Below are 26416 nucleotides of genomic sequence, written 5' to 3' on the forward strand. Positions count from 1 at the left end.
TCCTTGCGGCGGCCCTGATATGCCATCGTAATCTGACGCTAAACTATTCATTTAATGAGTGTAGTTACAGTTATTTTAAAAAATGCTTAATTTTTAAAAAATATCTTTTTAATGTTCCAGGAATTGTTTTGCTAGTTTGTGAATCTCCTTTTTGGTTTTGGTTTTTGAAAGAAAGCTCCTCCGGTGTCCGAGGGTCCGAGCAGTTAAATTATTTTTCTTTTATTATTGGACTGAGGAACCGTCCAGAGCAAAGCTGCACCCCTGTTTTTAAGAGTGTACACTCTTCAGCACATGCCCAGGTGTGTCTGTCGGCTTTCCACCATCACGACGCTCCGGCATGAGGAAAAAAAATGAGAAACTATGATCTTTGTTTTGTCCTGTGCTGGGCGGGTTTGTTTTAACCTGCCTGCAGTGCCAGGAGGGTGGAGTTTGCTGTGTAATTCACCACATAGTTTAAACAGCCAAAGAAATGAGGCTGTGAGGGAGGGTAAGCCCTGTCCAGCTGGTGCTGCAGGTGCGACAAAACAAACCCAATCGTCTGTCAGGTTTGACTTTTTTTTTTTTTGGAAATAATTTTATTGACGTGTTCCTGTTTCGTGTCAGCCGGCCTGCAGGTCAGAGCAGCTGACAGGAAAGAAGAGGATGAAGATGATGATGATGACGATGACAGAATGTGTATAAATAAATGTGTGGTGTGGGATGGTGTGTGTTTCATGTTTCTTTCCTGTAAATGTTTGGATGATAAAACTGTTTGTGTACCAGACTGAGTCCCTTGTTTGTTTGATTTTTCAATAATAATAAAAAAAAAAAGACAGAAAATGACAAAGTCTCAGAAAAACCAATAATAGAAAATAGATTAAATCACAAAAAAAGGGATTATTGGAATGAACTGATTTTCTAAAAGTTTTTAATTATTATTATTATTTTATTTCTAGTGGTTTTGCAGATATAAGACAAGGCGATCAGGGAGTTTTAAAGCAGGAATAAAAAGTAAAACTGCAGCGCTGCTCATCTAAAGCACCAGCTGCACAGAGAGGGAGCTGTGATACTGGATGTATCTTATTTTGAAAAGCTGTCTGTGGGCAGCTGGCGCCCCCCTGTGGACGGCAGAGTCAGGGTCAGTTCTGGACGGACCAGGAGAACCTGTGCTGTTTTTTTTGGTTCTTTAGCAGTTTTTCAGAATAAAAGATGAAGATCAAATGAGGAACCAGATGGTGAGGGTTCTCTGTAGAACCACAGAGCATCTTGAAGAACCATTTAAGGACCGCTATTTTTCTGACAGTATTAGAGATGAAAACTTCATATTTAGAAAAGTGCTGAAGCTCTGAAAGGAGAAAACAAGCTGCAGTTTGCATGAGGAGCTGAGAAATCCTCCATGTTGTTCCTGTTTCAAACCCCTTGATGTCTCTGTTGCTCCACTCAGAGCCGCTTCTCACTCACACACACACACACACACACACACACACACACACACACACACACACAAACACACACACACACACACAGAGCGCCTCAGCTCCACATGTAAGAGCAGTGTAATCCAATTTTCTATTTTAAATCATTGTAAATCACTCCTAATTTCTCTTTGCACGTCCAGATAGTCTGCCTCAGGGCCCCTAATCCTAATCCATGGAAAGATAATCTGCCGTCATTCAGAATATATGTTTCTTACGCTTTAGTTTTCAGGTAAAATAAAAAGCGCCTAAATGTTCTGCTCTGTGTTAAAGTCCCTCATCCTTCATTTCCATGTAAACAAAGTACTTTCAGTTTCACACAATCTAATAAAATGTTCATGAAGTAAACACACCTGGCTCTCATCTTCCGCGTCAAAACGGTTCACACCTGCGTCTCCGGATAAATCCAAAGAATCCTAAAAAACAAACAAACAAGAGCAAAGCTGTGATGTCGGAGCGCCAGTGAACGCAGCACGGCGGGACGGCGTGGTGAGTCTGGACCCGGTTTACCTCTGCAGCTGGGTCAAACCACACACACTCACACACACACACACACACACACAACATGATGTTTTCCTATGATTTGTGTGTTTGGTCTCTTAATTGATGGTCTACCTTGTATTGACGAGGATGCAACTCTCAGAAAAACACTGGTTGTTAAAGGGTTCCCCAAACTGCTCTGTGGTTCTCCAGAGAACCATCAGCAGCTGAAGAACCTCTTTATTTAGGGGCTGGTTCTCCACACACTCTCTGTGGTTCTTTAAAGTGCTAAAGGTTCTTCATGTTTATTGGAGTTATTTGGTGGCGGCAGCAGCTAACAATTCTTCTCCTTGTGGATTAATGTGCAGATTATTTCCTCAGTGAATGGATTAATGTGCAGATTATTTCCTCAGTGAATGGATTAATGTGCAGATTATTTCCTCAGTGAATGGATTAATGTCTCGCTCTATAAACCATCAGAAAACATTTTTAATAGCTCGTCTGGAACCCAGTGAAGGAACAAGGAACGTGGAGAACCGGCCAACATCATGTTCATGTTGGTTTTCAACCTGCACACAGTCATCTGATTGAAAACACTCAGAGAAGCTTTTATTCTGAAAAACTACTGAAGAACCATTTGAAAAAAAGTTCTGGTTTTAAAGGAACCATTTTTTGATGGTTCTCAGCGAGAGGCTGAGAGGGAGCTCAGCGGCTGAAGAAGCTTCCAGTCCACGCAGCCAGCCAGGAGGTCAGAGGTCAGAGGTCACAGCAGCCTGGCCGGATGGATCTTCAGGCCTTTATCCCACGCAGAAGCAGCGCCGCCTCTCGCCTGTCCACACGGCTGCGTCTGTGTTTCTGTGTGGATCAGATCGGTCTGCAGAACGAGGCCAAATGCACGAGAAACAAAACCAGGAAAAACCTGGAAAACCAGACGAGCTGTTGGAGGCGGAAACTGACTAAACCTCACCGAGTAAAACCTGAACGTACATCAGCGCTCCCCTCTGCCTTTGTTTACAACAGGGCTCCAAAAAGGAACAGTCCACTTTTGGAAGTTTTTCCAGAGTTAAGTTTTTAGTGTCTTGCTTGCAAAAAAAAAAAAAAAAAAAAAAAAAAAAAAAACAGCTTTGGGGTACATTTACACCTCTCCCAAAGGAGAGCTTTTTAAAGAACCATTTAAGAGCCGTTATTTCTCTGAGAGTAGTTCAAGGGTTCTTCTTACAACTTGGAGGTTGGAAATTTCCCAGTTTCAAACTTCTCATGAACGCCGCATTTGACCCAAATCTGGCCGCTGTTCCCCAACACACAGATTGCACAGGAAGTCTTGAGGATTTTTCATCTTATTATTTGACAGTTTTGCTGTTGTAAAGCGTCGATGCGTTTACAGCAACAATACCATTAAATAAATAAATAAATAAAAAAAACTCTTTCATGCACATCTCCAGTATCCAGTTTCTTCTTGTTTTTTTTTTCTTTTCTCTTCCATTGCATCAGAGAGGGCTCGCGTTTTTGAAATCTGAGTTTATCATGAAGGTTTGTGAGTGAAAACTTTCTTCGTCAGGGATTCGAGGCAGCACGCGGTGAATTTTTGATACAAATCTCATGCATTATAGCGTGGAAAAGTTTGTGACTGCGGTAATAACCAGCGGCTTAAGGTGGAAAGTTTAAGGTGGAAACGATATGGACGGCTACGGCATGAAAGCTGCTTGTTTGTTTGTTTGGCCGCTAGAAGAGCAAACGGACGGATGACTGTAATTGAAGTGAGCAAAAGGTCTGCTGTGTATTTTTAAGAGACATTACCCAGAATAACTCAAGCCTCCCGCTCTGCAAAACTGAATCAAACTGATCTCAAAGACCTCGCAGGAATATTCAAGGATTAAAACGTGGAATATTCCAGGATTAAAACGTGGAATATTCCAGGATTAAAACGTGGAATATTCCAGGGATCCAACAGCAGATAGAGTCGCTGCTCTGTGCCGCAAACACACTGGAAGTCCCTCTAGGAATATTAGGGGAATGTCAAAGTGATTTTTCGTCTCCAGCGGCGACGGCCTGTCTCCAAAAACACTTTAATAGATTTTGATGTGTTGCCTTCTGGTACATGCTGGGAATTAGGGAGATCAGCCGCTGAAAGCTCGGCGTTCCAGAGCAGACGAAACGGTGAGTTTTCATCTCTAACGCTTTGTTTCATCATCCGTCCACGGCTGATGAAAAGACTCGTTACACTCCCCTCTCTCGCTCTCTCTCTCTCTCTCTTCCTCTCTCTCTCTCCCTCTCTCTCCCTCTCGCTGTTTTAATGGCGTCTCCCTCCGGTGAAAGACTGATGCTGTCAGATCTAAATTTCACATCAGACCTCCTCGCTGAGACGGACAGCCAGAGGTTATTAGAAGGAGCTTCAGGTTCAAGCACACACACACACACACACACACACACACACACACACACAGGTGCAGACACACACCTTCACCTGACAAACATACATTGGAATGCATGCGCACACACACACACACACACACACACACACATACACACAGCACAGATATGAATGCACAGACACATGTGCATACACTCCCTCGCTCTCTCAAATGCACACACACACACACACACACACACACACACACACACGCGCGCACGCCCTCCTGTGATCTATCATTCATGTGCGCTCATTTAAAATAGTGTGAAATATTTAAAGTTGGCTGGCCGGCCTCAGAGGGTCGACTGACTGACCTCTCCTCTCTTATTACTGCACGGAGGAAGAGGAGGAGGAGGAGGAGGAGGAGGGATGGATTGAGGGACATAGACATGAGAGAGAGAGAGAGAGAGAGAGAGAAAGGCAAGTAATGAAAGTGAGGGACGAGGAGGACGGGAGAAAAAAGCTGAAAAGGTGAGACAGAGGCAAAGAGCCAGAGGAAGGAAGGCTTGGAGTGATGGATGATGATGGAGGGAGGTGTGGATGGATGGGTGGAGGTGTGGATGGATGGAGGGAGGTGTGAAGGTGTGGGTGCAGGCTTACTGAGTGAAAGCATCCCTAACAGAGAGTGAACTCTGCATCAGTGCCCATCAGCTTTGACATGAAACCCTTAAGGCTCATTTATGCTTCTTGTTCAATCCGGATGCAGACGGATGCTTCTGTCCGGTCTGTCCGTCCCGTGTTTGTGCAGGTTTTTTTCTTTTTTGAAAGTTTATGGTTACGGACCAAACGCAGCAGCAGCAGCGGGACTGATGGAGGCAGCGCAGCCAATAGTTCAATAGAGACTGGACTTTAAAAAACAAATTTAAATACTGATATTAGAAAAATAATCCTCTGTCCTCCTGTGTTGATGTGTTTAATGACCTCACGGGCTGCCATCCCCCTGTGAGGGTGTGTTTAATGACCTCACAGACCGCCGTTCTCCTGCGGTGATGCGTTTAATAACCTCACAGACCGCCGTCTTCCTTTGGTGATGTGTTTAATGACCTCACAGACCGCCGTCCTCCTGCGGTGATGTGTTTAATGCCCACACAGACCGCCGTCCTCCTGCAGTGCATCATTCGAAACAGATATATTTTGAGATTGGAAATTCTGCGATTATAAAGTCACAAATTTGCAAGAAAAAACGAAGAAATTCTGAAATTAGAGTCATAATTTTATGGGGAAAAAACTAAAATTTACAAGAAAAACCTGTGGGATCCAGTCAGAAGGAAATCCTGCTGGTTTGAGTCCAGAACCCCAACCTCCTCCTCAGCATCTGGACTCTGAAGAGACGTTGCTGTGACTTGGGCCGATTCAGAAGAAAACAATCTGCTGATTCTGGGCTCAAATCAGCAGGATCTCCTTGTTCCTGAATCCCATGTCAGAGCAGAATCTGCTGAGGGGATCAGCTGCAGGCCTGAGACACGGCCAGCAGGGGGCAGCACATGTGGAGCCACGGAAAAAAAATTTGTTGTGTTTGAAATTAATCCAAATGAAACAACAGATAATGACAGTATATTGTCAACTAATTCAAACACCAGAACTCATCTCTGCCTCTTTCAAATACCTTTATTTTTTTTTCATAATAACCCCAGGGTTGTTGCTTAACGACAGCTGTTTTCCGTGTTTGTGGCATCAACAAACACATTTCCAGTCGCTGTCGCCCCAAAACCAGCTGCTGCTTCAAGCTCCTAAAGTCCCGTCACTGTCACATCTGTCTTATTTTTTAGAGAGAAATTTCGCTATTAATTTGAAGTTGCGAGGCATTGTGTGATTTCCTGTTCCACCACGTGACAAACCAGAGCGCCTGCAGCCGAGTTATTCCCACTTTCTAACCAGAAATGTCATTTAAATCTGCCTCTTCCTTGTGTTTGAGAGGGAGGCGCATGGTCACAGGTGATGTTTTCATTGGAAAAGCATCAGCTGACACGCAAAGCGACTGGTTTAGATCACTTTGATGTCATTTATCTCCACATTTCATTACCTGGTTTATTTAAAACAGGGACAGCGTACAATAGATGTACAGGGTGTCCACAAAGTCTCTTTACAATTTAAAAAATCTATTACAAATAGAATAGATTATTTGTTATGGAATAGAAAATGTATTAAAAAAGGATTTTTAATAGATTTTTGATGAGATATGTTAATCCCCTCCTTGAACTGCCACCTTATCGTGGTGGAGGGGTTTGTGCGCCCACATGACCCTAAGAGCTATGTTGCCGGGTGCACTTTGCCCCTGTTAGGGTCTCCCATGGCAAACAGGTCCTAGGTGATGGGCCAGACTAAGCCGGGGCCCCACCCTGGAGCCAGGCCTGGGGTTGGGGCTCGTGAGCGAGCGCCTGGTGGCCGGGCCTTTGCCCACGACTCGCGATGGGGACATGGAATGTCCCCTCGCTGGGGGGGAAGGAACCTGAGCTTGTGCGGGAGGTTGAGAGGTACCGGCTAGAAATAGTCGGGCTCACCTCCACGCATAGCTTGGGCTCTGGAACCCAGCTCCTCGAGAGGGGCTGGACCCTCCACTACTCTGGAGTTGCCCTCAGTGAGAGGCGGCGGGCAGGCTTACCCCGGTGAGCGAGAGGGTCACCTCTCTGCGCCTTCAGGTTGGGGAGAGGGCTCTCGCTGTTGTTTGTGCCTACGGGCCAAATGGCAGTGCAGAGTACCTGGCCTTCTTGGTGTCCCTTGGAGGGGTACTGGATAGTGCTCCGACTGGGGACTCAATTGTTCTACTGGGGGACTTCAACACCCACGTGGGCGGCGAAAGTGACACCTGGAGTGGGGTGATTGGGAGGAACGACCTCCCCGATCTGAACCTGAGCAGTGTTCTGTTTTTGGACTTCTGTGCTAGTCACAGTTTGTCCATAACGAACACCATGTTCGAGCATAGGGGTGTCCATAAGTGCACATGGCACCAGGACACCCTAGGCCGAAGGTCGATGATCGACTTTGTTGTTGTTTCATCTGAACTCTGGCCGTATGTCTTGGACACTCGGGTGAAGAGAGGGGCTGAGCTGTCAACTGATCACCACCTGGTGGTGAGTTGGATCCACTGGTGGAGGGGGAAGCTTGGCAGACCTGGCAGGCCCAAACGTACTGTGCAGGTCTGTTGGGAACGTCTGGCCGAACCCCCCGTTGGGGAGGTCTTCAACTCCCACCTCCGGGAGAGCTTCTCCCAGTTCCCGAGGGAGGCTGGGGACATTGAGTCCGAATGGACCATGTTCTCGGCCTCCATTGTCGACGCAGCTGTTCGGAGCTGTGGCCGCAAGGTCTCTGGTGCTTGTCGTGGCAGCAATCCCAGAACCTGGTGGTGGACACCGGAAGTTAGGGATGCTGTCAAGCTGAAGAAGGAGTCCTGCAGGTCCATGTTGGCCTGTGGGACTCCTGGGGCAGCAGACGGGTACTGGCAGGCCAGGCGTGCTGCGGCTCGGGCAGTGATGGAGGCAAAAACCAGAACCTGGAAGGAGTTCGGTGAGGCCATGGAGGAGGACTATCGGTCGGCCTTGAAGAGATTCTGGCAAACGGTCCGGTGCCTCAGGAGGGGGAAACAGTACTCTGCCGACACTGTTTACAGTGCAGGTGGTGAGCTTTGACCTCCGCTGGGGATATTGTTGGGCGGTGGAAGGAATACTTCGAAGGTCTCCTCAATCCCGCCGTCACATCTTCCATCGAGGAAGCAGAGGCTGAGGAACCAGAGGTGGAATCATCCATCACCCAAGCTGAGGTCACTGGGGTAGTTTGCAAGCTCCTCATTGGCAGGGCAGCCGGGGTGGATGAGATCGGCCCTGAGTATCTCAAGTCTCTGGATGTTGTGGGGCTGTCTTGGCTGACACGCCTCTGCAACATCGCGTGGCGGTTGGGGACAGTGCCTCTGGAGTGGCAGACCGGGGTGGTGGTCCCTCTTTTTAAAAAGGGGGACTGGAGGGTGTGTTCCAGCTACAGGGGGATCACACTTCTCAGCCTACCCCGGAAGGTCTACGCCAGGGTACTGGAGAGGAGGATTCGGCCGATAGTCGAACCACGGATTCAGGAGGAACAATGCGGTTTTCGTCCTGGCCATGGAACACTGGACCAGCTCTATACCCTCCGGAGGGTGCTCGAGGGTTCATGGGAGTTTGCCCAACCAGTCCACATGTGTTTTGTGGATCTGGAGAAGGCATTCGACTGTGTCCCTCGTGGTGCCCTGTGGGGAGTGCTCCGGGAGTATGGGGTCCAAGGCCCTATGCTAAGGGCTGTTCAGTCCCTGTACGACTGGAGCAGGAGCTTGGTTCGCATTGCCGGCAATAAGTCAGACCTGTTCCCAGTGCATGTTGGACTCCGGCAGGGCTGCCCTTTATCACCGGTTCTGTTCATAATCTTTATGGACAGAATTTCTAGGCACAGCCGGGGGCCAGAGGGAGTCCTGTTTGGGAGTCACAGGATTTCATCGCTGCTTTTTGCGGATGATGTTGTCCTGTTGGCTCCTTCGAGGCAGGACCTTCAGCAGGCACTGGGGCGGTTTGCAGCCGAGTGTGAAGCGGCTGGGATGAGAATCAGCACCTCCAAGTCCAAGGCCATGGTTATCAACTGGAAAAGGGTGTCATGCCCTCTCCAGGTTGGTGGAGAAGTCCTGCCTCAAGTGGAGGAGTTCAAGTATCTCAGGGTCTTGTTCACGAGTGAGGGAAGGATGGAGCGTGAGATTGACAGGCGGATCGGTGCAGCCTCCGCAGTGATGCGGTCAGTGTACCAATCCGTCGTGGTGAAGAAGGAGCTGAGTCGAAAGGCGAAGCTCTCGATTTACCAGTCAATCTACGTTCCTACCCTCACCTATGGTAATGAGCTTTGGGTAATGACTGAAAGGACAAGATCGCAGATACAAGCGGCTGAAATGAGTTTCCTTCGCAGGGTGGCCGGGCGCTCCCTTAGAGATAGGGTGAGGAGCTCGGTCACTCGGGAGGAGCTCGGAGTAGAGCCGCTGCTCCTCTGCATCGAGAGGAACCAGTTGAGGTGGCTCGGGCATCTGTTTGCCCCCTGGACGCCTCCCTGGGGAGGTGTTCCGGGCATGCCCCACCGGGAGGAGGCCCCAGGGACGACCCAGGACACACTGGAGGGACTATGTCTCTCGGCTGGCCTGGGAACGCCTTGGTGTCCCTCCTGAGGAGCTGGCGGAAGTGTCTGGGGAGAGGGAAGTCTGGGTGTCTCTGCTTAGACTGCTGCCCCCGGGACCCGGCCCCGGATAAGCGGTAGAAGATGGATGGATGGATGGATGGATGGATGGAGATATGGTAATCAAATTTGTTCTATCTACTCAGTGGTTGTCAAAGTTTTTAATCACACTGCATTTGTGTATTTCAGGTACCCTGTTGATGAAATAGGTCCTGTTAAATAAACTCCCCCAAAATGGCTACTCCTCAAGAAAAGGCACAGTGTGTATTCTGGTTTATTGAAACAAAATCGGATATGCAGACTCAGCGAAACTACAGGGTTATGTTAAAGATATCGAGTATGGAACAAAGATACGGGACATCAACAACCTGAAGCTAAAGATCACTGATGCCATTGCCACCATTGATGAGGCTCTGCTGCAGCGAACATGGCAAGAAATCAAGTACTGTCTTGATGTGCTTTGTGCAGCTAATGGTGCCCATATAGAGGTGTATTAAATGAGTAAATTAATACACCTCTATGAGTAAAAAAAAAAAAAAATTCAATATCTACTCCTCATTTTGTAATAATCTGAAATGACGGCTGTGTCGTTCCACAGGATTACCCAGATTACCAGAGGAAGTGCTGCCGCCAGCGGTCGCTTCCCCCCTTCGGCCCTTGCCTGGCAGGGGGTGGGGCCGCCTTCCTCCTGCAGGTGAACGTACCTGATTGGCTGCCGGGACGGGCGCCGCGCTCCCAAAATGCCTCGGGGGTTTCTCCTGCTCTAGAGCTGCTCCTCTGATCTCGCCGGTGAAACGCTGAGAGGAAGGTCAAGGAGACGTTGTAAAAGAGAAAAAAAAAAAAAAAAAAAAAAAAAAACAGGAGAAGGTTGCCTGTTCCTGTTTTTAAAGGATCTATAATTTCTCTTTTTCTTCTGGAATCAGTTCACTTTCTTTCAAATTCATGCTTTTTTTTTTTTTTTTTTTTTTTTTTTTTTTGGCAACATTAATTTTATTTAGCATCAGAAATCAGAAATTGATCCCTGGGAAGTTTTAGCACTCTTTCCACTTTTTCATTCTTTTACATCTCTCTGATTATCTGTATCTATGGCATAATCTTCCAAACCAGGATTAGCAAAGAAACAGGAAAGACAGGGGAGGAGAGGCAGGAAGGAAGGAAGGAAGGAAGGAAGGAAGAGAGGAAGGAAGGAAGGAAGGAAAAACAGAGAGCTTGCTGGGATGTGGCAGCGTTCGTTGTGTTTTTGGTGGGAGGGGCAGGGGCGGGGGGAGCGGGATGACTGAATGTGTCCAACAGAAGAAATGATGCCAGCTGGTAACAAATTCAAGAGAAGTTTATTATGAATATGGCACCTGTCAGATGGTCAAAACCGGGTTACAGAAAGACAACCATGTATGACATGTATCTCTGAACGGATGAGAACCTAGTAAACGTATAAAAGAACCCTGTTGTAAAAATGAAGTATGTACATTTTCGGATTTGCAGCATTATTCATGGTAAATGAAATCAAAAGATGTCTTTCGAAATAATAATAATAATTATAATAATAATAATAATAAAAATAAGCCAGGCACTCAAAGTTAGCATCAGTTAGTCATGTTTTTTTCCCTCTTCTGCGAGGGAAAAAAAAAATCAAATAAAACAAATAAAATAGAAATGTACCATAGTTTTCTCTTTTTTAATATTTTAATTTGTTTGTATTTAGAATTTTATAACACTGTTAACATTGATAATAAGAGATTCCCTCTCTCCCGTATTCGGCTACTTGGCACCAAGTTCCTCATAAAAGAATCTGTATAATTGTACAAGAAATAGTTAAAAACACAGACACAGTCTTCACAGGTAAATGAAGTGATTTCTCATATTTGTAATTCTTAAACACTATGTAGGTTGACAGCAGCTGTGATTAAGGTTTTTAAGTTTTTAAAATCACCAGCAAGTTTTCATTTTTCGACACAAACACAGAAAAAACATTGAAACAGCTTGGTCCGGCTGTTTGGTTTTGTTACATGTGGGTGTATTTCCTGGTCCACTGTGTTTCGTCTGAGTTTCATCCTCCTGTTCACCCGGTCGGGACAGCCCCAACACCCCCCTCCTCCCCCCTCCCGCCCCCCCCCCCTCCCAAAAACCTCTCAAGTTTAGCAGGAAAACGCTTTAATCTCAGGAGAGCGTCGAGTCTGAGGACGGGGGAAACGAAGCGCTCCGGAAAACATCCGACGGCGTTTTACGGTCGTCCGACGGGAGCGATGGACCGACTGCACCCGACCCCCCCCCCCCTACCCACCCAATCACGTTCTCCTTATTGGAAACCAAAACCAAAAAAAAAAACAAAAACAAAACAAAAACACGTTTAAGTTCATGACCTGGGTTTGTTCTTTCAGTAGCGAGACATTGATTCTTCACAGAGAGCACAGAGTTGTTTTCCTGATGCGAGGGGGGCAGAGGCCCGGTCACTTTACAACACACACTTTATTGATTTAGGCCTCCATCGTCCCCGTTTGGGCTCCGACAGACTAAAAAACACGCAGAACATCGACAAAAACTGCTGAGACCGAAACCGAGGGTCGATCACGTGAAACCGAAACGCATCGAACAAACTTAGTAAACATGCAGTTATTTCTCCAAAACACCTATAAAAATAGATTTATAGTGCGAAATATTTTTTCTTTTCATTTCTTTAGAAATCTTTAAAATCGTTTTTTTTTCTTTTATTATTATTATTTAGTCCTGAAATACTACGGTGAGTTTTTTTTTTGTTTGTTTTTTTTTCCCTTAAACCACTAGTTCTTTGTTTGTCCTGTGAGAGAAGTTGCGCAGGGTTCTTGAAAGTCAACAAGTTTGGTGGGAACCAATGAAATACACCCAATGCACACAAGAAGCCCAAGGGACTCTGGGAATGTTTCACAACTGAGGCTTTCATGGTTTTTCCAGAAGATAGACTACATCTAAAATGCTACTTTAAGCTTTTTTCGTCATCGTTTATTTCTATAGTGTAAATATTACTATTTATTAGTTATTTATTACTTATTATTATTATTATGCAAGAGCTGGAAACTGCGATTCCCAGAATTCCTTAGTGGCAAAAATGGCTCCATAAACCTTTGAGCTAGTTAAGAATCTTTTCATCTCTGAGAGAAAGAGAGCGAGATAGAGAGATAAAGAGGTCTGTATAAGACTACACAACAGCAAAAAGCAATAGCAGAGAGAGAGAGAGAGACAGAGAGAGAGAGAAACAGATTAGAAAATGATAAGAGGTTTTACAAAGACAAAAGGAAGCAGCAAAAAAAGGTGGACTCTACAATTTTTTCTTTCTTTTTTTTCTTTTTTTTTTTTGCAAAGGCCACCGACACGAAATCCACGAACCTCCACTGGTTTCACTAAGACTGCAGATAGAGAGAGAGACAGAGAGAGAGAGAGAGTAAGAGAGAGAGAGAGAGGAAGAGAGGGAGGAAGAGAGGGAGAGAGAAGGAGAAGGGGGGAGAGAGAGAGAGGGAGTTCGGGATGGCTAGAAAAGGGAGAGAGTGACTTGATGTCATTCTTCCTCTGCCTCGCCCGTCCCTGAACTTGCCCCGTCCCGTCCCGCCGCCCCCCGTCCCGCCGCCCGCCGCCCCCCCCCACACTAGAGAAAGAGCACAGAGAAGACAAAGGACAAAAACAGCTACAGTAGCTCAGTATATACTGCATATAGTCAACACACACAGAGAAGTCGCCATGAAGACTTTTGACAGCCAGTGACACGAACACATCGGTAACACGTTTACGGCTTCATCACACTGGGTAATAAGGATGACAGGATGGCAGACGGGCTGTCAACTTCAAAAAGATGGACGTGACAGTTTATACCGTTGAATTATTACTTATTCTCATCTTTTTTTCTTTTTTTTTTTTACCAAAAAGGAAAGGAGAAATACAAACGAACGAGAATCACAGTGCTTTGAACACCAAACTGTGAGATTAACATTTTTTTTTGGCAACGGAGGGAAGGGAGGGGGGGGCAAGGAGGGGGGGAACCAAAAAAACAAACAAACAAACAAACAAACAAACAAACAAAAACACAGAGAATCAGAAGAACAACAACAACGTTGTTAAAGGAATGTGATTTTTTTTCTCTTCCCCAAAAAAATTCATATTCTGTCTTTTTTTTTTTATTATTTTGTTTTATTTCATTGATTGATTGATTGATTGATTGTTTGATTGAAAATGCATGTCTTTATTACAATCTCTTTGTTGATATGTGGTTTATCACAGAGTCCGGCGATGAGAGGTGGAAGAGAGCGGATTGTTAGGAAATTTTCTGGAGGTGATTCCGGTTTAAGAAGAGGAAGAGGAGGAGGAAGAGGAGGAGGAGGAGGAGGAGGAGGAGGAGGAGGGAAAAGGAAGCAGAGAGTAGTCATTGTAGTAAAAAAATAAAAATGAACAAACAGGAGCCGGTCGAGGTTTTTTTTTTTTTTTTTTCAACATTCATTTTTCAAGTTAGCGGCGCTAAGCTAATTAGCCTCAGTCTCACTGAGCGAGTAAAGGTGATCGAGTTAGAAAACGTCACAGAAAAAACTCCTAAACATCTCAACCAATCAACTCGCTCCATGTTGCCAGAGCTACCCTCGCCGCCCAATCAGATCGGGCGTTTTTTTCCGACAGGGAGGTGACAGGGAGGGGCGTATGAAACATGGAGATGATGCTGATCAAGAGGTTGTTGTTTTTTGTTGTCGTCGTCGTTGTTGTTTGACTTTCCTGAAAGCGGGGAGGGAGAAACGTTACATTTCATGTGTTTTTCGCCTCCGGAACGATCAGTCTGTCACGAGCTGTGGGTCGGCTACAGCACCCACGTCAGCCAGCTGAAGCAGGGTCACTGGGCGGTCGCTAGCACCATGAGTCTGCGGGGAGATCGAGAGAAATGTGGACGGAGAGGCAGAGAGGAACGGAGAGAGAGAAACACAAACTCGGGGAGGAGAAAAGATCGTCAGAGCAAAAGCAGAGAGAGAGAAAGACCGATAGATCAATAGATCGATAGATGGATGGATGGGCGGGGAGGAGGAGGAGGTTATGTTTGGTGCAGACCTGTAGGTAAACTCCTGGGATAAAAGAGGAAGTAGTAACATTCTGTTCACAGGTCATTACCCGGCTGAAATTGCTTTTTTTTTTTTAATCTTAATGCTTGATTCGTAAGTTAAATCTGAGCTAGAATATATTTATAAAAAAAAGGAAGAAACCAAAGGAAAAAAAAAAAACACAGCATTAATTCTCTGTACTATGTATTCCCTCATCGAGAAATTGACCTCAAAAAACCTTTTTTCAAAAGATTATCTCTGAGACCGCTGTCGGGCGCGAGAGCTTCCTCCTCCCGCTCAAAACTCCTTTTTTTCTTCGAAACCTTGATCACATCAAGATATGGGGGAGAACCCCGTGGAGTTTCTGTCCATACAAATCCCTGTACCGTCCTCCTTTTAAATACACACAATCGGCATCTTCATAAAGACGCAACAGAACCGAGTCAAATTAAAAAGTAAATCCCCTTCGGGCTCCAGCGGAGTCCTTAGGCAATATGAATTCTCTGTAGGCAAAAAGGAATTCTTTACAATAAAGAATAGTCAGTTTTTTTTTTTTTTGTTTGTTTCAGAGAAAAACAGTTGTTGATCGCAAGAAATGGGAGTGAAGCAGGAAGAGGGAGGGGGGGGCAGAGATTGAGAGAGGAGGAGAAGAGGAAGAGGAGGAGAGAGAAAAAAGAGATAGAAAAAGGGTTTTGACACGTTTGAGGGTCATTCATGTCTATTACACAAGCTCATTTGCTCAGATTCAAAGTGCTAGAATACATTTGTCATCCTCTCCTGTCCTTTCTCCCCTCACAGTCTGACACCGCCAAACACAGTCTGACACCGCGCTGAGAAAACATAGTAAGTAAGTAGTCTTTCATTGTCTTTTTTCTCTCTTTTTTTTTTTTTTTTTTTACTAGTGAGTAGTCTTTTACTTTGACACAGTTGTCGATTCCGGAACACAGTAATGCGGTCTTGATCGTTTCGCGTTAATCCTCCTTCCTCTCCAGAGTCGTCTGCGTGGTGTGGATGCCGTTGCTGTACACCGGGAACGGCAGCGTCGAGAAGAGTCCCTCCGCCGTGGTGAAGACGTTGGCCGCCGTCGGCATCTGGCCTCCGAGCGCGCCGTTGCCGCCCGTCGCCGCCGCCGGCGAGCCGACGAACGGGCCGGCGGCCGCCGCGGCCGACATGTTGAGCCGGTGCACGTGGTGGTAGAGCATCTCCATGGGCGTCTTGGGGTCCAGGCCGAAGCCGGAGCTGTCGACGAAGTTCATGGCGGCGTTGGGGAGGAGGTTGCCCTGCGCCATGGCGAGGGTGACATCAGCCGGCGCGTACCTGATCGTCCCGGTGGTGTAGACCCGCGGGGCCGTCGTGCTGGTCGACGCCAGCGTGCCCGTGACCCGGTGGACCAGCGGGAGCACCACGTTACCCGCCTGCAAACGCTGCAGCGCCTCGAGGTCGCCGGAGTACAGCAGCGAGGAGGAGGACGATGAGGACGAGGAGGAGGAGGATGAGGAAGAAGAGGAGGAGGAGGAGGTGGTGGGCGTGCCTTGTTGCTTGTCCCGTGGTGAGGCGGAGAGAGGAGGAGACAGGGGGTCCGAGGAGGAGGCACTGGAAGGAGGAGCTAAACTCGCAGCGCTGGAGGCGGAGGACGGGGCGGAGCTTCCGTTGTAGGGAGGCTTCCTTGAGCCTCCTGTTCCTCCCTCGGTTCCAGGAGGGGTGAGGACGGAGTCGGGGATGGCGACCTGGAGGGAGCCTCCCTGCGGGGAGGGAAAGGTCTCGTGCGCTCCTGGAGCCGCCGGCTTGGACGTCATGCTGTACGGAGACTCGTTCCTGGAGATCTCCCTGTTGGGCGGGTAGTTCCAGATGCTGCTGTCGTTGTCAAAGTTGATGGGTTCCGACATCTCCGTCTTGATCTTCAGGACCGAGGACGCCGCCGCCGCACTGTTCGGCGAGGCAGAGGCGGGCAGGAGGTGGGAGGAGGCGGCCGTGGCCTGCGAGGGATCAACCAATGGCGCGGTGTCTCCCATGGCGACCGGGCTGGGCGTGGTCGAGGAAAGGCGGAGCCTCCTGCTTCGGGTTCCGTCCCACTTCTGCTTTTTCCTCCTCTTCCTCCTCTTCTGGAGCTTGCTGGCCGCCTGCGCCGTCGTGTTGGCGCTCGTGACGTCGTTGGCGCTGTCACCGTCTTTGACGCTCCCGGCCTCCTCATCTTCATCGTCGTCCTCATCGTCGTCCTCCTCCTCTTCCTCCTCCTCCTCGGACGAGGAGGACTGCGAGTTGTGCAGCTCCACGCCTTCCCCCTCTCCGTAATGCTCGACTTTAATATGAAGCCCACCCAGATTCCCCAGTCCGCCGATGGCCCCCAGTCCTCCCAGTCCTCCGAGACCTCCTATCCTCCCCAGCCGTCCTCCACCTCCGCCTCCACCTCCTCCTCCTCCCCCTCCGCCTCCTCCCCCTCCCCTGGCCTCCTCCTGCTCCTCCCCCTCTCCGTCAGACGGCTCCAGGCTGTCATCGCTGTCCTGGCTCTCGGGGTTACTCGAGCTGTCTCCTTCTTCCTGGCGCCTCATTTCCTGTTCAGAGGAGGATTGTGATTGGCCGGGCTGCGGCTGACGCTTGGTGTCCGCCTCCGGATCCTCGGTGCGCTCTGATTGGTGGCCCGGCTTCCCCTCCGACTTGGAGTTTTCGTTGTCTGTCAGAGAGAGAGAAACCAGTTAGAGACACAAAACTGTCTGAAGCATGACTTTTTAAAAAGTGAAGTTTTAGAGAATGTAGTTTATGAGACATTTCTGGAAAAACAGGACAAAAACAAGAATCAAAACTTCTTCCTTTGGCCAACAGAGGAGAGTCGATGGGACCCTCGTCTCTCTCCCAGCCCCAGTTTGGTTTTACACATTTTTTTTTTTTTTATTACCCAAGGGTACTTAGATAGGATTGATGATTAAAAAAAAAAAAAAAAAAAAAAAGCTGGTGTCCATTATCTAAAAATAAATCCAAATCTGCAACCATGATGTACCAAAGGTGTTCAAAACATCGCGAGCTTTTTTGATCATTGTTTTGAAATGAAAATTGAACAGTGGGTCATTACTACACCACGGATTACTACACTAATACCATTTTTCATTTATTAAAAAAAAAAAAATCTTAAATAAAACTATTACAATTTAACAATTAGAGGTACAGACATTTTGACACGTTTTACAAAGTGGCATAAGGACGTTTGTTTAAGAGAACGGCTCCTGCGAGGATTCAGGCGTCTGTATTTTCGAAGTCTTGCGTAACGGACACCGCTCGTTTCTTCCCGTCTTTGTTTTTCCAAATTGGATTTTCCAGCATTTTTGGAGTGAACCCAGTGGTGTGTGTACAGTATCTGTGGCTTGTGGTTTACAGGCATGTTGGCACTTGCCAGCCCATTACACACAGTGCAGTTCCACTTTAAGCCATGCCAGCGCGCAGAGAGGGCACCGTCTGCCCAGCTGGCACAGGTGAGCATCCCTCACGGTGCTGAGACGACCGGCTCAATTGCTTTGTCGGAGGAAAACCTCTTGTCTTTGAGACAAGTGCTCGAGCGAGACAGGTCGAAAAGCTGCAGTTTTTTTTGAAAATGTACAGAGGATCATGACCACAGGGTCCTGGGGTTTATGGGTGGCACTCATTACCTACAGCAGCGGCTCTCGAACTTTTAGTCAATAATGTTCACCCTTTGAAATATTTTTGCAGCCAAGTTCCTCCTGACCAGAGAAAATATATCTATATCTATCTATCTATCTATATATCTATATCTATATCTATATAGATATAGAAAGATATAGATATAGATATATAGATATATAAATATATAGATATAGATATAGATATATAGATATATATATATTAATTGGTTCAAACCAGCTCCATCAGTGTGAACCAACAACCTGATGCTGAGCAGATTCTCTTGTTTGTGTTTCTGCTTCTTCTTCTCTTCTTCCTCCTTGTTTCCAGCTTCAACCACTGATCCACTTTCTGGATTTGTTTTGTCAATTTTAATTTTATTATTATTGTTTTATTATTGTTTTATTATTTATTTTAGTTTGGCTTGAATTTGTTTGTTTGTTTGTTTTTGTTTTTTTTTACACCTTTTTGTTTGAAAGTTTTAATGATAGAAGTTGACAGTGCTATAACCCTCAACAGTATTTCTAATCAAATCAAATCAAATCGAATCAATCGATTGATCGATAACCCCAGAGTCAGAGTGAACAAATGTCCTCGCTCGACGACCACGGCAGCAGATTGAAACCACAAACACATATCTGACACCTTCAGGAACCCAGAGGGAGAACTGAAGAGAACATGTGATTTATCAAACTCACATTTACAGTTTTATTGAACTTATTAACACGGGTGGATAATTTTGAATTGTACATGACTGATATTTTTAAACTAACATTTTTAAACCCTCTGCATTGCGTCAACATAGCTCTAGGGATACATGAACCCCCACTGGCTTTATTTTTAAAAGCCTTTTAATCTTAATCACAGATTTGACAAAAAAAAAAAAAAAAAAAACGGGGTGGAGAACTGAGATGCGTCTAATTCAGTTTCTGCAGCTCTGCAGTGTTTACCGGTTTTGTCAGGTGCAGGTGAGAACCAGGTCATCTGAAAGCACCACACCAGTCATTGTGGACGTTTGGGGAGCTAAAGATTTCACAACACAGAATCTGTGGTTGAAGCAGCCGCCTTATAACGTTCTGCTTCAAAGTCAAAGTCCTCAACATTCAGAAACCGCACAGCTGATAATCGGCTGTGGAAAGCAAAACGTTTCCCCGCTTAGGGACTATTTTCCCTGGCGGAGGAGGAGGAGGGAGCGCTTCAGTGTGGAAAAAGTCCTGAAAAGCCAACAGTGCTGCTGCTTTTAGGAAAACTCATGTGGAGGACTTTATTCCGCTGATGGAAAACTGGAGTGAAGAAAGTGTGAAGGCTCTGAAAGTTCCTGTTCATATCGTAGTGGGATGAATGGAAACCAGCGGAAACGTTTTGATTCGTTTGTTGGGCAGGATGAACTGAAGCCAGAAGATCAAACGAGGCTGCAGACTTCCCTCTTTGTTTCAGCTTTTAGAGCGCCCTAACATAACAATCTGACATGCGGACTGATGCTCATATTCAGCTCATACTCATGTTTCTTCATGTGTTCTGTTACGGTTTGGGTTAGCAGTAGTGCCGGCCCTCCTCGATTTTAAACTTGATGTGAAACTTGTGTGATAGATCTGTGCGTTTAGCGATCTTTGTCTTCAGCTCGCCAGCTTTCCCGACCAAACCTGTGATTCTGTAAAACGTGCAGCCCGGTTGGATCAGTCGGCCTCCATCACCTGCTCTGTTTGCTGTCAGCTTTGGCCTAAAGGCTCATTTACACTCAATATTAAATCTGGATATGGACTGAGCCCTCCGTCCGTTCATTTCCCCCGTATTTGTGCAGGTTTGTGCATGTATAGTTCAAGAGAGACCGGACTATGAGCAAGACATGAAGAAGAAAATTTGAAAAAACTGATAATATTGGAGAAAAGTATCTTCCGACCTCCTGCGGCGATGTGTTTAATGACCTCACAGACTGCCATCCTCCTGTGGCGATGTGTTTAATGACCTCACAGACTGCCGTCCTCCTGTGGCGATGTGTTTAATGACCTCACAGACCACCGCCGCTACGTTTGTTGCTGTCGGAAACTTTGGACTCTGTGCTGCCATCTAGTGGATTTGCTGATGAACATCCACGCCGACGTAAAGGAGGCATGGTGGCATGTGGGCAGAGACGGCTGCATCGTTTGAAATGGAGACATTTATTTCCACACGTCAAAGAGCATAAATGAGCCTGAACGGCGTCTGTGTGTCAGTCTCGACACGAATCGTCATTTTCTTTCACCTGTTTTCTCCTGTTTTGCTCCGACAGATGTCTTTTGCTTCTCTCGTTTTTCTTGTTCTCAGAATCCAGCCTGGTTCTGGTTGTTGTTTTGGCCTGGATTCACCCTGACGTCAGCTGCTCCCCATGTTGTAGGTTAATCAGCCTGACAGTCTCTTTTTTTTTGTACCGACTGTAAAACATCATTTTGGTGGCAACAAGTTGCTCAGCTTTGCCTCTGGATTTGCTCTCCGCTCTCGTCCTACATCGGGGTGTGACATGTTCTCAGCTGGTACGAACAGAGAAGCGGAGGCTGCAGCCAGGATTCGGTCCAGTAAACAAACCGCTGCCAAGTCATGTGACCGTTGCTCGTGAGCCGCGGTTGGCCGGCGGCCGGTCAGCGTGACGCCGAGCCGAGCGAATGCAAAAAACCGCAACAAAGGAAGCGCAGCTGTAGGCGTGAGCGCGGCACAGGCGCCCGGGATAAACATCTCATTTTTGAACAGCGCTCTTCAAACGCGGCTCCTCTCGCTGGCGTGCCGGCGCCAGCGTTTGGACCGGTCGCGTTGCTCCGCCGGTCTCGGCGCCCCCGGCCGGCCCCGCCAGCAGCTGGCAGCGGCGCCCGCCCCGACACCGTGCCAGAACACCTCTCCTCCAGCCAAAATAACAGCTGGCTCGCGCTCCAATCATGCCAGTGCAGGCTGCAGCACTTTGACGTTATTATGCTCAAGGTGCTGTATTGTGTTGTTCTGCTTCCTTGGCACCGCGGCACCGGCTCAGTTTTTGTGCTCGGCGTTGGTCGCCTGAAAACGCTGGGAGTTTAAATTCTAATTTTTAATTCCACTTGCGGATTAAGCGTGCCGTTCTTTTTAGCATTTGAATTGGGCTCATGTATTCTGTGTTGGGTTTCTGGATTAGGGCCTGTGTACTGGTAAATATTATGTTTGTGGTGAAATAATGAGTACTCTCCAGGCATTTTCCAGTAATTAATCAAGTGAAAAAAAAAAAAAAAAAAAAAAAAAAAAAAAACAAAGCTTGGGAAGGGGGAGGAGAAGTGCATGGATGCTGTCAGAGATGGTGGGCTTCGCTTCGTTTCGGGGGTTTGCAGACAGGGAAGGTGCAGACGCCGCGGCTCGTGTCGGTGTTTGGCGGCAGCGCTCCCTGCAGCCGCTGGCAGGGCCGACACACACTCGCACACACACACACACACACACACTCACACACACACACACACACCGGCAGTGGACAGATAAACCAGCTCTGGCGGCTCTTCCTCCTCACACTTTGACGTGGAGCGGTGGGCCTTTCTGATTTCTGATGACCGCCTGATGATAATCCGGTAATATTCCACTCAAATTCAGTGGCAAATCCAATAATCGATTCTCAAAAACTTTTCCAATCTGTGTTCTGCTTGTTTCTTTTTTCATTTTTATGTATCTTGTTGTTTGTAGCTGTTTCATGTCATTTTGTCTGTTTTTTTTCTTGTAGTTTTGTTGCTGTTACAGTTGATTCTGGGTTTATCGTTATTACTGTCATTGTTATTATCGTCGTCGTCATTATTGCTGTTTTTGTAAAATTGAACTTTTGACTCGTGTTTTTTTTTTCATCACGGCTCCAAAAGATTCCCTGCTCCTCTTCTTTGTTTTGTTTTTCTCTTCTCTACTTTTCTTTCTGCTCTTTTGATCTCTGCTCTTCCTCTCTGAAATATTCATTTCTCTGTCTGCGACCTCGTCTTTTTAACCCCCCCTCCTCCCCCTCCCCCCTTCCTCCCCCCTTCCTCCCCCCTCCCTGCCCTCCTTACCGGAGTTTTCCTTGGACTCGGAGTCGGAGTCGGAGGTTTCGGACGACTCTGAGGTTTTCTCTGGCAGGTTTGGCAGCTGGGCGATGTCCATGGGCGTGTCTTTATACTCTGGATTACTGCACACACACACACACACACACACACACACACACACACACACACACACACACACACACAGTCCAGTTAATATTTGATATGCTGTCTTCACACACACATTGTTTTTTTTTTTTTTTTTTTTTGAGCTGACAACAGAGAGAGAGAGAGAGAGAGAGGGGCAGGTCAGTGTCGTTCTGTCTCTCTGGAAGCTCACTGAGGATTAAACTGCTGCCTCATTCATTCATTCATTCATTCATTCATTCATTGTTCACTCAGTCACTCGGTCCATAAAGACAGATGGAGAGTCACTCTGTCACAACTAAACTCCCTGATCATCCACCGTCTGAAGCAGGAAACAGGTGTTGCCACGGTTACTAACAGAAATAAATAAATAATCGAATAAATAAAATATATATATCATGGCTGCCAATACTAATAACAAGAAAACAGAGTAACTGAGAATATACTAATATAATTACTACTAGCACTGCTAATATTAAATAAACAATAACTTTATGACAGCATATTTGGGCCACAAGAGGGAGGAAAAAATAAAGGAGGCAGGGGAGGGGGAGTGATTAATATTCCAAGAAAAAAAAAAAAACAACATAATTTCTGAGATTAAAGTCATTAATTTATGAGAAAGAACTCACAAATTTAAGGGGAAAAACAATAAAAATAAGTTTATAAAATGAGTTTATAATTTCAGAATTTTGGAGTTTTTTTCGTCCTACATTTGTGAGTTTTTTTCTTGTACATTTATGACTTTAATCTCCAAATTTAAGTTTTTTTCTCTTTGGAATATGACCCTCCCTGCCACAGATCCAACAATGGCCCTAATACACTGCCGCATAACTGAAAATAATAATAACTAATAACAACAACAATAATTATAATAATAATAGTAATAATGATGATGATGATGATGATGATGCTCCAGCTCTCCTTGACCTTTGATCATCACTGCATTTGTAATCTGATGTAAATGAAATAATCCGTATTATGAAGACGTTTGATATTTTCAGTCCTGGATTTGAAAAAAAAAAAAAAAAAACGCAGGTGAGCAGGGTGTGTGTGTGTGTGTGTGTGTGTGTGACCTCTGACCTCAGGACGTAGTTGACCCAGATGATGTTCTTCTCGTTGGCGTTCTTGGCGTTGATGGCGATGGTGGCGCTGGACTGGATCCAGATGTAGCCGCCGTTCTTCTGGATCCAGCGGTAATACTTCGTCACACACTGACCCTTATTCATCACTGAGAGAGAGAGAGAGAGGGAGAGAGAGGGAGAGAGAGAGAGAGAGAGGGAGAGAGAGAGAGAGAGAGTCATCAGATGTCATGTGACAGCTGGCTCAGAGCTGCTCTGCTGCTGCCGTCATTAATCAGAGCAACACACACTGCAGCGTGGACAGCCAACGTGTGTGTGTGTGTGTGTGTGTGTGTGTGTGTGTGTGTGCATCTGAGGGTGTGTTTAGACCTGGCATTGAGTGTCTGTCAGGTGCTTGCGAGTCTGTGTGTGTGTGTGTGTGTGTGTTTGATGTTAACCTCCACCCTGCAGAAACAGTGGAAGCGATCAGTCAGTGTGCAGATAATCAATAACCAATACAACATCAATATTATAAGACTTTTTAATTTTTTTTTTTTTTTTTTTGAAGCAAAGTGGCAGCTGAGTTGGTTTGTGCAGCGGGTAACACACACACACACACACACACACCATGACAGACGGAAAAAAATAACATTAAACCACAGATTATGTAATCCTAACCCTGAGGGGAAAAACAACAAACACAAAACAACAGAGATGCACATTTCTTGTTCCCTCCGCTGCTCAGTTCAGTTTGTTGTTTTTTTTTTTTATTTTTAAATGACTCTGTTATGCATATTTCTTTTCTTAGCCTTTCATTCTGTTCTTAAATGATTGTTCACATGAAGCACACTGTGAGGCTCGTGGGTGAAATGAGATTATTTCAGGATTATTTCAGGAAAGCTGCCCTCTAACCTGCTGCTCTCCTCCTCCTCCTCTTTTCTCCTTCCTTTTCTTTTCTTCTTTGTTTTTCTTTTCTGTTTTTTTTTCTTTTCTTGTCTCATATTTCCATGTATCATTTATATTAATCCACATGTTACTCCATGTCCACTAATAACTGTAAGAGTTATCGATGATGATAAAAAAATTCATATATTCAGCTGTAAACGCCTGTGTTAAAGTTATTTAGAGGGTTTCTCTCAGCTTTGAGGCCTAGAGTGTGTGTGTGTGTGTGTGTGTGTGTGTGTGTGTGTGTGTGTGCGCCTTATAACATCCAGGAATAATTTTAACTTGTGTAAGGAGCTGTGTAAGCTGTTTTACTCATCTTTCTTAAAAAAAAAAAAAAAAAAAAAAAAAAAAAAAACTTCTGCTTGCTTCTTCTTTACCCATCATGCACTGCAGTGTATTATCAAGCTCCTGCGGTGACCTGTGACCTTTGACCTCCCCGGCTGCTGTTTCCCCTGAACAAGAGGCTGAAAAAATAAAAGCCCCCCCTGATGGTAAACGTGTGTGTGTGACATGCTGTGGGCGCGCCGTCCGGCCACCAGATGGCGGTGTGGCGCTGCGGCGGGCGGCGCGGCGGGGCGCTCTCTCCCGGGTTGGGTGGGGGGTGGGGGGGGGGCCTCGTCTGCTCCCGGTGTGACTGCACGCCGGCGCTCTGCCCCTCTGCGACGGCACGCCCGCAATAAATTTGGCTTAAATTAACCACTAAATGGTTATCTGAAGCAATATGTATTGGCATTAATCAGGAGGCGCTCGAACAGAAACAGTCAGAAACGAGAAGCGAGGGGCCGGTAAATTCATATTCTTCTCCCCCGTTTAATTACGGGGACAAATAGGTTTTTCCACGACAGAAATAACGGGAGAGAGAGCGAGTGAGAGAGAGAGAGAGGGAGAGAGAGAGAAAGCAGGGAGTGATTTATATAAAAAGAAGGCCAGTAATTAAAAACTATTAGCAACTAATAGCATTGTTTAAGACGACATCCCCAGGGCTGCTGTAATTGACTTTGCTCGGACGGCCAGCATTCATTCGTTAGCCTATTCATAGAGTTAGAGAGAGAGAGAGAGAGAGAGAGAGAGAGAGAGAGACGGAGGAGAAAATAACTTGTTTGCATGTTAAGGCAGAGATGGTGAGATCACGTCACCTTGAATGTGACCTTGCTTTGTTTGTACGGCAGAGTAAATAACGACACAATGAATGCGCACACACACACACACGCACACACACGCACACACACACACACACAGCTCTGCCTATTCAAATGAGTGTGTGTCCTCGGAGAGCAGCGCAGCGTATCGCCGTGTCTAATGGAAGTGGATGAACAGAGAGGCCACACGCGGGAACGCCGAGCTGTGATTCCAGCACGGCAAGCTCTTCACACCGAGCTGGAGATCATCTGTCAGATAAATAAAAAAATATATGTATCTGTTCCACACACACACACACACACACACACACAAAGTCCCATCTTTCGTATGTCTGATGTCTCATTTTATAACAGATTTGTTCGACACACCTGACATAAACCACAGGAATTAAAGGAAACTGCACCCAACATACATGAACTTATGATAGCCCACTGTTTAGGCAGCAACTGGTGATATAAACTACATGGACAGAAGTCCTGGTCCACCTCCACCTGCAGGAGCTTCTCTGAGCTCCATCCTGAACCCAGAGGCATCAATATGGAGTTGGTCCTTTGCAGCAGAACAGCTTCCACTCTTCTGGGAGGCTTTCTACCAGATGTTGGAGTGTCTGTGGGAGTTTCTACCAGATGTTGGAGTGTCTGTGGGAGTTTCTGCCAGATGTTGGAGTGTCTGTGGGAGTTTGTGCCAGATGTTGGAGTGTCTGTGGGAGTTTGTGCCAGATGTTGGAGTGTCTGTGGGAGTTTCTGCCAGATGTTGGAGTGTCTGTGGGAGTTTTGAGCCTTTGTGAGCTCAGACTCTGATGTTGGACCAGAGGGCCCGGCTCCCAGTCTCCGTTCTAGTTGATCCCAAAGGTGTTGGATGGGGTTGAGGTCGGGGCTCTGTGCGGGCCGCTCAACTTCTTCCACCCCAAACTCAGCCGGCCACGCCTTTATGGAGC

General features: G+C 46.4%; 1 protein-coding gene and 1 pseudogene across 1 annotated transcript in view; both read right to left on the reverse strand.

Annotated features, from left to right (window-relative positions):
- The window catches only part of LOC115353980 (tripartite motif-containing protein 35-like), a 993629-nt pseudogene that overhangs the window by 150386 nt on the left and 816827 nt on the right, over positions 1–26416 (reverse strand).
- Positions 15464–26416, reverse strand: part of npas3 (neuronal PAS domain protein 3) — a 357351-nt gene continuing 346398 nt past the window's right edge. Inside the window, exons 10-12 of the mRNA XM_030044091.1 lie at positions 23417–23564; positions 22217–22332; positions 15464–17238 (exon numbers count right to left, since the gene is read on the reverse strand). Of these exons, the coding sequence (XP_029899951.1) occupies positions 15539–17238; positions 22217–22332; positions 23417–23564 (1964 nt within the window). The 3' untranslated portion in view covers positions 15464–15538. The remainder of the gene's footprint in view (positions 17239–22216; positions 22333–23416; positions 23565–26416) is intronic.

Source organism: Myripristis murdjan, chromosome 22 (genome assembly GCF_902150065.1).
Source record: "Myripristis murdjan chromosome 22, fMyrMur1.1, whole genome shotgun sequence".
Taxonomy (NCBI): Eukaryota; Metazoa; Chordata; class Actinopteri; order Holocentriformes; family Holocentridae; genus Myripristis; species Myripristis murdjan.